The sequence below is a fragment of the Xenopus laevis genome, chromosome 5S (assembly GCF_017654675.1).
Source record: "Xenopus laevis strain J_2021 chromosome 5S, Xenopus_laevis_v10.1, whole genome shotgun sequence".
Lineage (NCBI taxonomy): Eukaryota > Metazoa > Chordata > Amphibia > Anura > Pipidae > Xenopus > Xenopus laevis.
Genome location: NC_054380.1, coordinates 28793206 through 28811935, shown reverse-complemented (window position 1 = coordinate 28811935; position 18730 = coordinate 28793206). Strand labels below are relative to the sequence as shown.

At 37.9% G+C, this 18730-nt stretch overlaps 1 protein-coding gene across 4 annotated transcripts in view; it reads right to left on the bottom strand.

Annotated features, from left to right (window-relative positions):
• The window catches only part of ralgapa2.S (Ral GTPase activating protein, alpha subunit 2 (catalytic) S homeolog), a 175723-nt gene that overhangs the window by 151978 nt on the left and 5015 nt on the right, over positions 1 to 18730 (bottom strand). For all 4 annotated transcript variants that reach the window (XM_041564347.1, XM_041564348.1, XM_041564349.1 and 1 more), the window contains exons 2-6: positions 9451 to 9561; positions 8699 to 8748; positions 7236 to 7293; positions 3319 to 3362; positions 283 to 460 (exon numbers count right to left, since the gene is read on the bottom strand). In XM_041564347.1, coding sequence (XP_041420281.1) covers positions 283 to 460; positions 3319 to 3362; positions 7236 to 7293; positions 8699 to 8748; positions 9451 to 9561 — 441 coding nt within the window. The remainder of the gene's footprint in view (positions 1 to 282; positions 461 to 3318; positions 3363 to 7235; positions 7294 to 8698; positions 8749 to 9450; positions 9562 to 18730) is intronic.

Sequence of the window (18730 nt, the reverse complement as noted above, 5' to 3'; positions counted from 1 at the left end):
CTGGAATGTCAGGAAGGCTATAAACATCTTTAAATGGGTCACTGGACCTCTGCCATTGACTTCTACATGAACTCAGCAGGTTTTAGGAGGCGAATAGTCAAATTTGAGTTGTTCGCAGGGTCAAGGTATGATAAATCATACCGGGGGGGGGGGGCAGCTAGGCTGGGGGGGAGGAGGGAGAGGGGTCTAGGTGGGGTGGGGGGCAGGGTTTTTTTGGCAAAGGGTTGAATTCTCCTTTAATAAATTTGCACCCTAAGTTTTAGAACTTTCACTGTTACTAACCATCTGGTAAATTGTAAGTAGGGTTTATAAGTTTGTCCAGTGTGCAGGGACCACATGACGACATTACAGCAGGAAAGCCGGGCACAAGGCATGCAAATATTAGTGCCTGTTCCTCTCCACAGTTGGTCTGCAGCGCTTGAAGCCAAAGGAGAAAGAGTCGCATTCCTTCACAACGTATCTAGAGAATTAAAGAAACATTTTAATTGATCAATGTACACTCAGCAGGGAACTTCGAGTACATATATAACAACAACTCGATAGGTTCAACACCAAGTAACGATAGACTCAGTAGGTAAACCTATAACCACGGCTTCCGTCCACTGAAGCAATATAATCAAACAATAAAGGTGGTGGTTAATAATAGGTCCAATACGCAGAACTTTACTGCAAAGTGTTTTAATGTGTCACAACATGTTTCGAGCTGGGCTCTTTCTCACTTGGGCTCTTTCTCACTTGAGAAAGAGCCCAGCTCGAAACATGTTGTGACACATTAAAGCACTTGAGTTTTGCAGTAAAGTTCTGTGTATTGGACCTATTATTAACCACCACCTTTATTATTTAACTCGATAGGTTCACCAGGCGCTGCAAGACTAAAATTTATATTAGTCAATAGCTTATTCTACAAGTCTCTAGAAAAAGTTGCCGGATAAAAGTTCCAGGATAAAAGTGTAAGCAGTCTTAGACAGAAAGCCTCTTACATGCTTTATATTAGAGATAGCAAGAAATTAGGCAAAAAGCCAGTGTGTTGGGATATCTAAGAGGAAGGAAGCCATCCAGCACATGTTTACCAAAGTAATAAAACCAAACTCGAGCTCAAAGAAATAGACTTCTGGAAAATCATCATTTATTTATATAGCTGCACAGAAAACTAGAATTCTGAACACTAATTAAGGCATCACTTCAACACACAATATTGTTACTTAGAGGGTAGTTGCATTTTATAATGAAAAAATGAACAAGCTGGAAACAGCCGTTAGTAGGCTTGCAGGTAGGCTTCTCCAAAAGAACATTAACATAAGACCATTTATGTTATGGGATTCATCCTCACTACACCACTATAACAACTAGACCAGCCATTACAAAAGACGGCATCTACACTATACAAAGTACATGTCCCATCTACAGTATGTAGGAGTGCAAACAATGACAGTTTCTAGACATGCCATCATTGATTTAAGGGAAAGAGCAGCAACAGCTGCAAGGTGAGGAATGACAGACTAATAGAAAAGGTGGTACAGAGAGCAGGATTTGTGTACCACTACTTAAAGGAACAGTAACATAAAAATTGAAAGTGTTTAAAAGTAATAGAAATACAGTGTTGTTTTGTACTGGTAAAACTGTGTTTTGTACTGATAAAACTGTGTTTGCTTCAGAAACACTACTATTATTTATATTAAAAACCTGCTGTGTAGCAATGGGGGGCTCAAGTTACACAGCAGATAAGCTCTGTAGAATAGAACATCCACTATTTAACCTGTGCCATATATATCCTTTTTTCAATTTCCGCCATTGCTTCACAGCGGCTTCTTAACTATAGTAGTGTTTCTGAAGCAAACAGATCCGTTTTACCAGCGCAAGGCAACATTGCATGATATTTTCATTACTTTAAAAGATAAGTAAACCTTTAAAATAAGTGAATGTAATATTGATAAAGGGTGCCATTCTAAGCACTTTTGCAATGTACATTCATTATTTATTTTCTTTTAATTCCAAAATATTAAGGGATACATGTACTGTTAATATGCATGAATTAAGTTCCAACAGCATCAATTTCCCACCAGTCTGACCACCAAGTAGTCAAGAAAGTTGTCAGGAGAAAGAAAGAGGCTGTTCTGATGTTCTTCTGCTTAGGAAAGATGGGAGAAAGGTTTCTAATTTTATTCCTAAGCAGAAGAACATGAGAGCAGCCTCTTTCTTTCTACTGACAATTTCCTTGACTACTTGGTGGTCAGACTGGCCGGAAACTAATCAGCAGGTGGCGCTGTTGGAACAAAATTCATTCATATTAACAGTACATGTATCCCATAATTTTCTTGGAATTAAAAGAAAATAAATAATAAATGTAAATTTAGAAAGTGCTTAGAACAGCACCCTCATCTATTTTACATTCACTTATTTTAAAGGTTTACTTAGCCTTTAAAACACGTTCATTTGTTGGTGTTACTGTTCCTTTTAGTAAGAGAAAATGTAAGAAAAAGTAAGAAAAAAATCCCTCCATTTGACTAATTTAAGAATCAGTTTCTTATTATGGACTCTTTTTATGATGAAATAAATTGCACATAAAACAAATACACTGTTTCCAGCTCTTAACGCCACCCCTCCCCACATCCATTTCTTATCCATTAGATGCAGCACAAAAGCAACTTGAATTTCGTTTATATATACTTTGGAGTTGGCAAAGAGGGTTTTCAATTTATCATCTTGAGATGTTGTTGGCACGTTTTCATAATAAATGTAATTCCAAATATTAAATGCACATTATACAGTTATGGCAATGTAATATAGTTTCTGAAATAAGATTAACTTTTAGTATGATGTAGAGAGTGATGTTCAGAAACAATTTGCAATTGATTTTCATTTTTTTTTATTTGTTGGTTTTGAGTTGTTTAGCATTTAATTCAGCAGCTCTCCAGTCTGCAATTTAAACAATCCGGTTGCTAGGGTCCAAATTACCCTAGCAACCATGCACTGATGTGAATTTGCAACAGGAATTTGAAAAGGGAGAGGCCTGAATAGAAAGATGCATAATAAAAAGTAGCAATAACAATACATTTGTAGCCCCACTTGAAAAATGGAAAGAGTCAGACGCAAAAGGCAAATAATTCAAAAACTATAAAAATAACGAAGGCCAGTTGAAATGCTGCATAGAATTAGTCATTCTAAAAGTAAAAGTTAACCTAAAGGGGGAACAAACCCTTTAACACAGTTAGAGATAGTATGATGAACTATATGCCAAATCTGGTTAAACAAATTATTTAGTTCTGTCATTAGACAAAAGGTGATACGAATGTGAGACACACATACAAACCAACATACCTTTATAGAGTTTCCAGTGTGTAAAAGCTTTTTTAAAACTGATCCTGAAAAGAAAAAGGTCACAATGTCAAACACATACATAACAAAAGCAGCTCATGTATGGAGATCCAGTAAGCAGCGTTGCACCAGAATATGTGGGGCTGGGAATATATTACGGACGTTAAAGGAGACATACAGGATAAATGAAAAAACCCTAATTTTGTAGGCAATTATGAGTTATATATGGTGTTGGATTTACATGGTGCTAAAAATTCATATTATCTTTAAAAATAGCCCCTTTATTAGAGCTCCCTATAGATGTTCACTGGTCCCTGTTTCAAATGAGGGTGGGCGTGTCCTAACGGCCCCTGCACAGTAGGAGGAGGGCAGCCAATCACAGCCCTGCAGTCACACAAGCAAAGACATGCTTCAGTCCCCTATCAGGTCCTGCTAGCTGCCGATTGGTTTCTGTCCTACAGTACAGTGAGCCAAGTTCTGCCAGCCCACCTTCCCAGCCTGGGAATTCAGCGAGCAAGAAGTGGAAGAGAAGGGAGGGATTATTAGGGTTTTTCAATAAATCAGCCTGAAACACTACTTTTTTAAGCACAATTCTTCTATATCTAAACGAGTATAACGCACTGGTACCTTTTTACACAAAATGTCTCCTTTAAGTAAAACCAATGTAGTAACATACTAACCCTCGACAACCTTCTAGTTGCTGATGAACAACAACTGACAGCATCCCAACAAACAAAGGTTGCCCATAACATGCCGGGAGTTGTTGCTCAACTGCTGGAGGATGCAGATTGTCTGTCTCTATAGCAGATAAAGGTTGGTCTGCTTATAACAATGGGAAACATACAGTAGGTTGAGTATGCAATGCATGACAGCTAGAGACAGGGACAGCCAGTAGAATAATCAGGAAACTAAAGGAGAAACCGGATATCCTAAACTCATTAATCATTTTCATTTGCAGCCCTAAAGTGCACAGAGGCACAATCAAAACTGTCCTGTTTGGGAATTTATAATACAAACTGAAAGAACAGAAAGGAATAAGTTTTCAAGAACCTTCTGCAGATGTCTCTGTTTCCTCCAACAACAAGTCGGTGCTTCCTGTGACCTGCCATTTCCACAGATACATTGATGCAGACTCAGCAATAGGCTCAAAGACATTCCCTAACCCCTAAAGGGCAGTTAGTTTTCACATTTTAAAGCGCAGCATGTGAAAAAAACTATGTGTTTTATAATGACAATGCTGCAATAAAGGCCACCAAAATGTATTTGCACAAAACCCAAATACAGGAGAACAAGCCTTGCTTAAAGGGATACTGTCATGGAAAAACATGCTTTTTTCCAAAACACATCAGTTAATAGTACTACTCTAGCAGACTTCTGCACTGAAATCCAATTCTCAAAACAGCAAACAGATTTTTTTATATTCAACTTTGGAATCTGACATGGGGCTAGACATATTGTCAGTTTCCCAGCTGCCCCAGTCATGTGACTTGTGCCTGCACTTTAGGATGGAACTACTTTCTGTCAGGCTGTTATTTCTCATACTTAATGTAACTGAATCAGTGGGACTTGGCTTTTACTACTGAGTGTTGTTCTTAGATCTACCAGGCAGCTGTTATCTTGTGTTAGGAAGCTGCTATCTGCAGTAGGGGGGCGGGCCCTGGTGCGTGACGCACAGCCGGGCCCCGCCCCCCTCCGTACGGCCGCATTTGTTAGTGGCACACGGACTGCCGGGGGGCCCTGAGGGGGTGGGGGCCTTGGCCCGCTCGCACCCCCTGCTCCCCCGGTAGTTCCGCCACTGGTATCTGGTTACCTTCCCATTGTTCTTTTGTTAGGTTGCTGGGGGGGGTTGATATCACTCCAACTTGCAGTACAGCAGTAAAAAATGACTGAAGTTTATCATAGCACAAGTCACATGACTGGGGGCAGCTGGAAACTGACAATATGTCTAGCATCATATCAGATTTCAAAAGTGAATATAAAAAAATCTGTCTGCTCTTTTGAAAAATGGATTTCAGTGCAGAATTCTGCTGGAGCAGCACTATTAACTGATACATGTTTTCCCATGACAGTATCCCTTTAATAATTTGCCTGAGGGATATAAGCCCGAGATCGTTACAAGTGCTGTTTGCCTTAAGCTAATGGGACACAACCATTTTAACAGCTACCATGGTCAGCAGCAGAATTAGAAGGTACCCTGGCTGACGCACAGCTATTGGGCCGGTGGCACTTGCAAAAAAAATGCTCAAGTCAGTGGTGAAAACACATATGCCAATGGCTCCCCATTTACTGTACTGCACCAGACTCCAAACCTTGGGAAAAGGATACCTGACAAAAGGGATGCAGGGAAGGCAGTGAACTGGCAAAAGTGAATTGTAAGTTATAATTAATAGGACCTTATTTAAACCCTGCATGTCTCTTTATTTGTACTTTAGAAAGGTTTGTTTATAAAATAAACTGAAGTGGTTAAGCAGTGAGTTGTCAAAGTTGAAGCTCAAATAAAAACAAAAATCTTGCCAGCTGAGTTTCTGTGGCAGAGCCCTACTCTTACATGCCCTGAACTCAATGCATACTACAGAGCAGCACACTTCACACATACATGATATACCAGTAGATAATGATTCCACAGAACAAGGTACTGTTTTATTACTATAGAGAAAAAGGAAATCATTTTTAAAAATTTGGATTTTTAATGATCTTAATGGAGTCTATGGGCCTTTCTGTAATTCTGGAAAACGGGTTTCCGGATAATGAATCCTATACCTTTAACAAAATAGTAGCTTGTACTTGATGGTAACTAAGCTGTACAAATCCATACTTGTGGCAAAACAATCCTGCTATATTTATTTAAAGGAATTGTTCAGTGTAAATATAAAAACTGCGTAAATAGATAGATTGTGCAAAACAAAAAATGTTTTCAATATAGTTAGTTAGCCAAAAATGTCATCAAAAAAGGCTGGAGTAATCTCACATAATAGCCAGAACACTACTTCTACTACTGCTTTTCAGCTCTCTTGCTTTCCACTGATTGGTTACCAGGCAGTGATATCAGTGACTTGAGGGACATGGGTCATAACTGATGCCTTTGAATCTGAGCTGAATGCTGAGGATCAATTGCAAACTCACTGAACAGTTATTTCCCATGTGGCCTCCCTTCAAGTCGCTGACTAACTCAGAGTCAGAGAGCTGAAAATTGTAGTGTTCTGGCTATTATGTTACACATCCAGTTACTCCAGCCTTTATACATTACACTTTTGTCTAACTAACTATATTAGAAACATTTTTTATCTTTTTGCACACACTATCTATTTACCCAGTTTTTATTTTCACACTGGACTAACCGTTCCTTTACGGTTTACATTTTTTTTTAATAGATGTCTGGAGATCCAAATGAAAGAAAGATCCTTTATCTAGAAAACCAAGCATTTCAGGTACATGTATACACACTATTGTGCAGCTGCACATATCACTCCACTTTGGTTTTAATTACACTACTTTACTTCTTTTTTTCTAAAATGGGCGTTGGTTAGAGTACAGGTATAGGATGCCTTATCCGGAAACCCGATATCCAGAAAGCTTCGAATTACGGAATGGCTGTCTCCCATAGAGTCCATTTTATCCAAACAATCCAAATTTTTAAAAATGATTTCCTTTTTGTCTGTAATAATAGAACAGTAGCTTGTACTTGATCCCAACTAAGATATAATTAATCCTTATTGGAAGCAAACCAGCCTATTGCGTTTATTTAATGTTTAAATGAATTTCTAGTAGACTTAAGGCATGAAGACACAAATTACGAAAAGATCACCAGGTCCCGAGCATTCTGGATAACAGGTCCCATACCTGTTTTACATACCATACCTGTACAACAGAATAGCTATTTATCAGAAGTTTGGTGATATAAACTGTATTTAAAATGTTACCTATGCTGTGATACTGCCAGCGATAAAATATCCGTTCAGGTAGTAGTTGTAGAATTTTCTAAGGAAAGGGAAAAAATAAATGTTTCAATGCATCTTTGTGTTGAATGAGTCCAGTCAAGCATCTCAATTTAATACGATTTGAATAAATTACTATTTTTATACAAAACGTTTTCATACAATTGTTTAGAGTTCCTGAACATTTTTGTGTTCTTGTGCCAACCTTAATTATTTTACAGATTTCCACTTTATTATTTCTCTCATTGCTACGGTGATGTGATATGAAGATACAGAGAATATCTGACTTGAGCTCTATGAGAATACTTTTCAGACTTCCCAATAATAGGGAGTCTTTTGTCACATTATAGTTCATCTACAGACTAAAGGGGGCGGATATATATTATATTGCATAAAACAGCTCATATGTAATACCCTGCTTCATAATATATAATATATATTTTATATATATATATATATATATATATATATATATATATATATATATAATATCCTTTTTTAATAGTATGTGCCTTTGGGTAATCCTAAATAGAAAATTGCAATTTTAACCCCTGGGGCCATACGATTCACAGGAAACAAACATGCTAGATCACATGAGCCAATTGATAGACAGCGTTTTGTCATTTACTACTATACGTCTTACTGCTACAGTTAGGGGCAGATTCGTTAAGGGTCAAATAGTAAATTCCTCTAATTTTTTTTTTGGTGTGAAAATTCACACAATTTTGGTGTTAATCCACCAACTGAAATGTAAATTTAAACGTCAGATTTATCACACCTCGACCATGGAAACAGTCCTAATTCGAATATTTGACACCTAAAACCTGCCGAGTTCATGTACAAGTCAATGGCAGAGGTAAGTTGAGCCATTTGGAGATGATAATAGCCTTCCTGATATGAGTTTTTTTATCAGGGAAAAACGTAATTCGCACAAATCTAATACGATTACTCTTTACTTTGTTCTGGTGACGTCACATCCGGTTTACAATGACAGCACTTCCTGTTTTACTCCTTTTTTTCTGATCATGTCTACTTCCGATGATGTCACTTCCGGTTTACAATGACAGCACTTCCTGATTCTTGATGGTCAGCGGGTTGCGGGTCTGGGTTGCGGATAAGGTACTTGCAGGTAGGGTCGGGTAGCGCTTCCAAGCGGGTAAGAATGCAGGTTGCGGGTATGGGTCCCAAAAAATGGACCCGCGCAGGACTCTATATCATATTGAGCGGCCTATTAAAGATTCCTAAATAGGCCACTCAATATGATATAAATTATTAGTGAAGTATTCATTCCAGGGGTATAGCTTTCCTTCAAATGTCTAGCAACAGGTTTAATTTAAAAATAACACATACGCCTTTAATAGTGTTTACAAATCATCTATTAAAATATCAATAGCCAGCAATAAATGTTAAGTAAATCCCAAACGCTTTATTTCCTTAATTATACTTACTTCAAAAAGAAAGAGAATGGAGTCCAGCTCCTCCCTCTGTGATTTATTCCCTGAAAGCAAAAGTAAATAGTCTTATTGCGATCATAAAACCTAGATAATGGACTGGAAGGTATAACAAATACATATATAACAAACACTGTATGCCTAGTAATGACAATGCTTTATTTTTGTGAAGATCCTCATTCATCCAGGTCATGGTGTATCTGTAGAAATAAGTCAGATCAACTGGATTTGCTGTATTTTTCTTGAAGACGTTTCACCAGTCATCCAACTGACTTTCTCAATTCAGAATCTCAATTGAGAAAGCTAGATAGATGACTGGTGAAACGTCTTCAAGAAAAATACAGCAAATCCAGTTGATTTGACTAATTTCTACAGATATGACAATACTTTAGCTAGCATTCTAGCATATCCCCTTCAGAAGCAGCTGAAACGCCATTTGATGGCCTGGTTTACTAAATAAGCTTTCCCTTGTAAACACCACATAATAACACCAATAATGATAATATAAAAGTTGTCAACAATTTGAAAAAACAAAGTGACATTTTTGCCAATTTATCTACTTATTTAAATTTATGCTCCACCTACAATCTGCTATTGTGTAAGGTGTAAAGACGTTACTAATTACGTGCTTGACTGGCCAAGCAGCAATAAGCTACTAATTCTGGCCAAAACATCATTTTAATTAAATTAAAGGGCTTGTTGAAAAACAAAGCTCTAAATCCCCCATATTGCACAGAAAACAGACATACCTTTTAGCTTTAAGCTACTTTCCAGTGTAATGAAATTTTCATAGAAGATAAAATAAATGTGAGAATAATAAGCTTCAAAAAACTGCTTCAGTTCACTCGACTCCTGATTATCTGAAAAACAAGAGAAAATATTTGTATTGGTGATTTTTTAATCCAATGAGGAGCAAGCTAACTTACAGAATTAGATAGCCAGGGTAGCAGTTTTTTTTTTAAGGGTAATAACACACAGCGTTTTTATTGCCAGTGCAAAAATCCAACCGATTATTCACATTTAGGATTTCCTCTGCAACCCACTGAATAAAGCTAATGAAGAACTAGTTGTTTTACTGGACTATGAAGTCTAATTTGTACCTTGCATCCATATGTAGACAATGCAGTGCCTGGCACAGTGAACAGACTGGGTATTATAAATAAAGAACTTTTCTTTAAATTATCTATTTGATGTTGGAACACAGAGATTTACTTTAAAAAATAAAGAACAGGAGGTTCAATAGAGGAACTTCCCATAAAACAATCAAGAATTCTATTCATATAAAATTACAGAAACTAAAGAATGAAAACAGAATAGGACGTGTGAAAGAACTTTCTTGCGACACAAAGCTCAAATCTCCCTCGCCCTGTTATCATTTACAAAGACAGGGTTTGTGTTTCCTTTGTTTGGGCCAACTTCCACCTATACATCTTTATATAAAGCCAAGCTGGATAAATGAAGAGGCCTGTGATGGTGGGTACCATCCACTACTTTTCCTTTAAAAGGAATAGGCAAACAGGGAACTATTGGAGGGAGGGCATGCTTTGCCAAGAGCTTAAGTTAAATAAATGGCTTTCATTCTCATATTGTTTTCAAAATATTACTAGGCAGTAATAATATTCAATTCAGGAACATTTTATGTTTCATTTCTAAACTAACAATTTTCAACTTATCACAACTCAATCTTCTCTTCCTTAAAAAGAATTAGGCAGTGTTATGGGTCCAAAATGTAAGTGCAGAAGCAAACCACAACGGGATAACACGACACACAAGCCAGCAGCATTACACAAGTGCACAGGATATACATGAAGCAACCAACACTGCAGCAATATTACATAAATAATAGCAGTGAACAGTACTTCCTAGTTATTTCAGTTAGTCCTTATACAGCAGCAAGCACTGGACTTTATAAAGGAGTGGATTTCTGACCATCTGAGATATAACTGGACGTATAATTGATTCTTTTCCCAGTGATGTTCAGCTGTAACCCACCATTCTGTTTTATTTATTTATTTATTTTCATTTTGTCGTCTTTCTTTACGGTAGGACTACACCACTGACTTGGATGAGTTTCCAACAGATCCGACGCTGGGCAACAAAATGCCCGTGGCAAGTCGGATGGGACGGGAAACAAGCCAAGTAATACAAAAGTCGGATGGTGTCGCAGCGTCTGTCCGACGCGACACGACTTTCAGATGCAGACGCAGCGTGCAGCGGAAACGCATCCAAGTCGGCCGTGTAGTCCTACCCTTAGACTTTTTTTTTACACTAAACACTTTAATTGTAATTTGATTCAGCTGGTTCAGCTAATCGGGTCACATTCACACCCATTAAGTCAAAAGAATTTGTGATCTTACAGCAATATTCAATAACACCCGATACATTGGGGCAAATTTTTACTTGCGAAGGCTTCACCACACTTCACGTATATATGTCTTCATTAGAGATGGTGCAAATGCTTGAAGTGGCTACTTTTTATTATTAAAAATGTCCAAGGAAGCAAAATAAAGACAAAAGAGATTCTCTAATGCCCTAGACATAACATAAGCCCATCTTAAACAAATGCAGCATGCATGGTTAAAAAAAAGGTTAAAACAAAAATTTGTAATAGTTACAACTTTAAAAAAAAACAATCCCACTTTATAAAATGAAAAAACACCTGCGTTTTTTATCATTTGATAACATTTTGGCATAGAGGATATGAGGTCACTGACATAAGTTTGAGGATGAAGCTTTATTTCATCTGTTCGCTAGGTCTAAGCTGGTGAAGGAAACTCTGGTAAAAGAATTATCGTTCTTTAAATTTCATATTTTCGTGAATTTGCTGAGTAACTAATGTTTGTCTGAGCGAAAATTCGCCTGGTAATAGGGCGCAAAACTGCGCTGGTGAAAGTCTCTTTCCCTAGCTAATTGTCCTCTACGCCTGTTAGTAAATTGAAAAGTGATTTCCCTGTGCATGAGATTTCTTGCTAGTGACAGCCACTTTGGCTTTTAGTAAATCTGCCCCAATGTGAGGAGGTGCAGCATGCAGCCACTTTGAACCAATCAGACCAGTAAGCCAAAACTTTGCATTCCTATTCATATCAATGGCATGTAGATCAAATTTCTATGCACACACATTTATTTTTACTTTTTAATGTACTATTGTATTTGAAAATTGCAAACAAATCAGTTGTGTGAAATCACCTCAGCTACCGTATATACTCGAGTATAAGCCGTCCTCGAGTACCTAATTTTACCTCCAAAAACTGGGAAAGCTTATTGACTCGAGTATAAGCCGAGGGTGAGAAATGCAGCAGCTTCTGGTAAGTTTCAATCTCGTTTTTGGATGACTATTCTTAGGCGCCGGCTACTATTCTAAGGCGCCGGCAAATATTCTAAGGCGCCGGCAAATATTCTAAGGCGCCGGCAAATATTCTAAGGCGCCGGCTAATATTCTTAGGCGCCGGCTACTATTCTAAGGCGCCGGCGAATATTCTTAGGCGCCGGCGACCGTTTTTGTGCTTGACCCGAGTATAAGCCGAGGTAGAGTTTTTCAGCATATTTTGGGGGCTGAAAAACTCGGCTTATACTCGAGTATATACGGTAATTTAAAGTTGCATCTAAATTCAAAAGGATACTACTATGTCCTGCTGCCGAAATCGCCCCAACTAAATCAGATTCCTGTCTGCAGCGTCAATAGCCTCAAATTACACACAGCAAAAGTAAGTATTGAGCAATATCCCACTTCAGGGTAAAGCTGGGAAATAATTAACTGGGAAAAGAGCAGACACTTACTTTTACAAAGGAGCAATGGAGCATATATCATTTGTAAAAGTTTGGGTCTGAATCTTGTGCCTTGTGCGTTTTTTTTTGCTGATAACCATTCAAACCTCTACTTGACAGTCAGACTAATTTACATTTATTTGAAAGGTGCAAGCATACCTCACTCTTTCAACTGCAGGTTGCACACCTTGAAGTAAGTTGGATGACCTGGGTGCTCTAGTGAAAAATAATACATAAAATGTCCAAAGTACTGGCACTGCATAACAAGAAAAGATTTTAGTGAATGAAAAATTGGTTTATTAAGCCTTAATAAACCTGTTTTTTCATTCACTAAAATTTTTTCTTGTTATACAAATCCCGTGAGTGCTAATAAATATATATATATATATATATATATATATATATATATATATATATATATATATATATATATATATATATATATATATATATAAAGGTTTTTTTTCTTTTGCTTAACTGCAATTTGTGTGTATATATATATATATATATATATATATATATATATATATATATATATATACACACAAATTGCAGTTAAGCAAAAGAAAAAAAAAAGAAAAAAATATTATGGGTCAGGAAATGAATCACTGAATACAATCAGAAGCAGTAAGAAGCTTGCTTTAATTGCGCTGTAGAGTTAAACATTTCTGTTCATGAAACAAAATATATTCTAGTTTCCTAAAGGGCAAAGAAAAACAGATGCACTGCACTGAAATCCTGTTATTCAGAGATAAAAAAAATGTGTGCATACATCCTCTTGCCTCACAGCAGATCCCCATCTAGTATGTCTCTGGTGCCCCCCTAATAGAATCAAAACAAGAAACTGGCCAAAAAGGTCAAGAGAAAACTTTAGAGCACATTTCCTTTTGTCACCTATTTGTATACCTCCCCACTGTTTTTCGCTCTCTCTTATCAGAAGAGACACACAGCTGGCCTACAACTAACTTTTAATATTGAACTATTTATTTACAGATAAATACACCCTGAATGAAAACAAAAAAAAACTGTCAATTAAATCTAAGGGATAATTTATATAATCCCAACAATATTTTTGCTAAATGTGCCGTTCATCTGAGCAAATGTTTTGGGTGAGACATTAATCCTGTTCACAGAACTCTGATCAGATTTGATCGTAATGAGTAAATAGACAAGATTATCAGGATACAACTGTGCTCCAGCAAAACAGACCAGAGGTTTTTGGGTTCAAGATCCTTTAGAGGTTCAAAATTTGACCTGAGCCTCCCATAACTAACAAAGTTATAAGAAAATACTCTTGAACCACTGAATTACACCCACCTGAACGGACAAATTGCTTATATGCTACTAAAGCCCAGAAACCTGGCTGGGCAGTAGGCTGATAAAATATAAAAGAAAGAAATTCCCTGCATCTGTGTGAGTGCAACCTAATGGCTCAACATCTAAAATGCGAAGGCACTACAGCTAATGTGCAATTTAAATTCTCCCCTTGGAAACTGATGGAAGCCTAGCACTCTAACCTGTGTAATGAACAAATTTATCTATCATTTTCAGTCATCTGTGCTATAATATTTCACGGTGCAAGACAGCACTGGAAGGATAGGATTCAGGCAGTTTTAGTGTATTTTTAAAAGCTCATTAGTCAATCCAGTAAAATCACTAGTAGTGGAATTTGAGGCACATAAGGCTCAATATCAGGTCCTGACTGGGATTCAATATAGGCCCTGGCATTGCAAGTACAAAGAGGCCTAAACAGCCCCAAAAAATCCCTATAAATAGTCACTTGATTATGGCATCTTATTGTCAGAATTCACAGATTGCCAGTCCGGGCTGCTGAATTTATTTTTCCTAAAAAGTGTGGTTTTGAGCACAAATTATAAAGAAACCTTTAGACAAGGCAGTCTTCCTAATCTGCCATCAAAATAGAAACATTTACATACTGATAAGAATTTTTTTTTTAATGTGTAATATAAAAGATCATGCTGCATTAAAGGAGAAGGAAAGGCATATTTCCTTGGGGGTGCCAAGAGTTAGGCACCCCCAAGTGATCGCATGTACTTACCTGAAACCCCCGGGTCAGTGCTCCTATTAGGAGAAAACTGTACCGGTCTGGGATTCTTGCAGCGAGCACCACGGAGTGATCAGTTACTGGCTTCTTTTTTCTTTTCGCAGATGCGCATGTGCAGTAGAAAAAGCCGGCTATTTCGTTCTACTGCACATGCGTCTGTCCTGGGAAATTTGAATAAAGAAAAAGCCGGAAAACAATCGATCCGTGGTGCTCGCTGGAAGAATCCCGGGCCGGTGCAGTTTTCTGATAATAGGTGCACTGGCCCGGGGTTTCAGGTAAGTAAATCTATCTGGAAACCCGTAATCCAGAAAGCTCCTAATTATAGAATGCCTGTCTCCCATAGCCTCCATTTTATCCAATAAAATGATTTCCTTTTTCTCTGGAATAATAAAAAAGTACTTTGTACTTGATCCAAACTAAGATATAACGAATCCTTATTGGAAGCAAAACCAGCCTATTGGGTTGATTTAATGTTTACATAATTTTCTAGTAGACGTAAGGTATGAAGATCCAAATTACAGAAAGATCTGTTATCCGGAAAACCCCAGGTTCCGAGCATTCTGAATAACAGGTCCCATACCTGTACACTGTATTTCTACAATCGGTGCAGTGAAAGTTGAGATTATGAGAACATGAGGTATAAATGCATTGAGGGCATTTTGATTTCTTTCTTGACACAGATTCACATGATCTTGTGGTACGAATCTACAATATATTTAACATGGGGTACTGTTTCAATAATCATTAATTACATGGTGACAGATATACACAGTTTTAATGAATGAGCTCCAAACAAACAGAAAGTATACAGGAGTCATGTGACAGGAGCAAGTTCTTAAATGTAAACTTGGCTTCCCTTTTAGAAAGCAGGATTCAATTGCAGGAAATTCATATTCTGGTTTATTTGCCTATGTCCCTTCCTGTATTACTATGTTGTTAACTGAACTGGCTACTAGGTGCGACTTGTTCAAAAAGAATGATACATAATTTGTTATTAACAGTGCTGGAATCAGGGAGGGATGCACAGAGATGTCATCCCTTCACTTCTTTATTTATGAGAAATAGAGATGTACCGAATCCAGGATTCGGCCTTTTCCAGCAAGATTCAGATTCAGCCGAATCCATGTGCCTGGCTGAACCGAATCCGAATTTGCATGTGTAAATTAGGGGCAGGAAGGGGAATCACATGACTTTTCGTCACAAAACAATGTTGTTTCCACTGTTTCCTTTCCTGCCCCTAGTTTGCATACGCGAATGAGGGTACAGATTCAGTTTGGTATTCGCCCGAATCTTTCACGAAAGATTAGGGGAATCGGCCGAATCCAAAATAGTAGATTCAGTGCATTCCTAATGAGAAATACCATCCCCCTGGGTGGGTGAATCCCTAAACTTTTTTATTGTCATAGTCAGCTTTCTTTTGATCCTTCCCACTTCTGTATGAAAATTAAAAAAGGTTAAAACACACACATTAAAAAGGGCATATAAAAGGCAAGGAGAGTGAAAAGATTGCTGGGCGAGAAGTAGAGAAGAGATGGAGAAGTGTTATATACAGTCATTTGAAAAAGTTTGGGAACCCCTCACAGCCTGCATAATAATTTACTCCACTTTCAAAAAAAAAAAAGGTAACAGTGGTATGTCTTATATTTCCCAAGAAAGAACTGGGGTGTTTTCTGAACAAAGATTTTAAGAGAAGCAGTATTCAGTTGTATGGAATTAAATCAAATGTAAAAAAACGGTCTGTGCAAAAATTTGGGTACCCTTGTAATTTTGCTAATTTGAATGCACGTAACTGCTCAATATGGATTACTGTTTGGTTGTCTTAGCTCGTTAAGCCTTGAACCTTATAGGCAGGTGTGTCCAATCATGAGAAAAGGTATTTACGGTGGCCAATTGCAAGTTGTGCTTGTTTGACCCTCCTCTGAAGAATGACAGCATGGGATCCTCAAAGCAACTCTCCAAAGATCTGAAGACAAAGATTGTTCGGTACCATGGTTTTAGGGAAGGCTACAAAAAGCTATCTCAGAGGTTTAAACTGTCAGTTTCAATTGTAAGAAATGGAATCAAGAAATGGAAGGCCACAGTCACAGTTGTTGTAAAACCCCGGTCTGGCAGGCCAAGAAAAATACAGGAGCGGTATATGCGGAGTATTGTGAGAATGGTTACAGACAACCCAAAGATCACCTCCAAAGACCTACAAGAACATCTTGCTGCAGATGTTGTATCTGTACATCGTTCTAAAATTCAACACAATTTGCACAAAGAACATTTGTATGGCAGGGTGATGAGAAAGAAGCCCTTTCTGCACTCACACCACAAACAGAGTCACTTGTAAGAAAAAGCTGATTTAGACAAGCCGCAGTCATTTTGGAACAAAGTGCTTTAGACTGATGAGACAAAAATGTAGTTATTTGCATGGCGAAAAAAGAACACTGCATTCCAAGAAAAACACCTACTACCTACTATCAAATTTGGTGGAGGTTCCATCATGCTGTGGGGCTGTGTGACTAGTTCAGGGACTGGGGTCATTGTTAAAGTCGAGGGTCAGATTATTTCAACCCATTATCAACAAATTCTTCAGGATAATGTTCAAGCATCAGTCACAAAGTTGAACTTACGCAAGGGTTGGATATTTCAACAAGAAAATGGACCCCAAACACACTTTGAAATCTACAAAAGCATTTATGCAGAGGGAGAAGTAAAATATTCTCAAATGGCCATCACAGTCCCAACTTGAATATCATGCAAAATCTATGGGATGATTTGAAGCAGGCAATCAACTTTAACTGAACTGAAGAGAATGGTCAAAAAAAAAAACCTCCATCCAGAATCCAGCCACTCATCAAAGGCTACAGGAGGCGTCTAGGGGCTGTTACATTTACTAAAGGAGGCTCACCTAAGTATTGATGTAATATCTCTGTTGGGGTGCCCAAATGTATGACCTGTCTAATTTTGTTATGATGCATATTGCATATTTTCTGTTAATCCAATAAACTTTATGTCACTGCTGAAATACTACTGATATATAAAATGGAAGTTGCTACTTTGAAAGATCAGCCAATGATAAACAAAACTCCAAAGAATTAAGAGGGGTTCCCAAACTTTTAAATATGACTGTATAGGTGGGACTACAAAATAACAACTTGTAAATTGAGGGTACTTTGTGCCTGTTCCTTCAAGGTGACAGGAGTGCATCCCACAAAGCACCATCTCTATCCAGGAATTCATAGCATCACTTGTATTAGTATTTTCTATTTGTATCCATCAACGAACAATCCACACATTCCTATATGGGAACTTTGTGATAATTTCATTTTATAGTGTGGGCATGTACATGGTGATTCAAGGCCACTTTCTCTTAGTAGATTGTATGCCATTTTGTTCCCAGTAAGCCATGCACTCGAAACCAACTCAAAAAACTGTGAGGTGTATGGAAAAGGTTGTATATCAGCAAGTGACAGGAGGTCGCAAGTGAAAAGTGCCAGGAATAACAGAAACCTTAGATATTTCTTAATTATAACAAAAAGCATGTTCAGCACATTCCCTATTCACTGAACTGAAAAGGGGTGTATACTGCCCTGTTAAAACAGACCACTTTGTTTTACACAATTTTTTTCAAAAGCACAAGAGATGCATGTAGAAACAAGCAATTAGAAGGACTGCTGGTAGGCACAAATGGAAACATTATTTTGCTGATATAAAACAGTAACATGGGTCATGAAATGTTAACCTGACAGCTCAAAAATAGGTCCCTCTTTTCCCCTGAGCTGCGCAAAAAAGTGGGCTGGTCTGACTCCGACGCCTGCCCAAAGTGGGGGGTCCTAAAAGCAGACATCTACTGTGGTCCTGTTCTTTGATTAAACAGTTTTGGCACACGGTCATATCTAGTGATGGGCGACAATCGGAAATGACGCCGGCGACAATTTGGAATTGACACCAGCGTCAAAATGGTTGTTTCGCTTGCAGCATGGCACTCGCGGCGCTTCGTTTTCCGAAGTCGCCTGAAGTTGCTTCATAAGGAACTTCGGGCGACTTCGGAAAACAAAGCGCCGCAAGTGCCATGCCGCAGTCGTTTTTTCATTATAGCAGGCGGAAGACAGGGGGAAGCCATTCGGGGAGATTAGTCACCCTAAAGAAGAGGCGATAAATCGCCAGGCGACTAAATCTCCCCAAATCTCCAGGTATGACCTTACTCTAAAGGA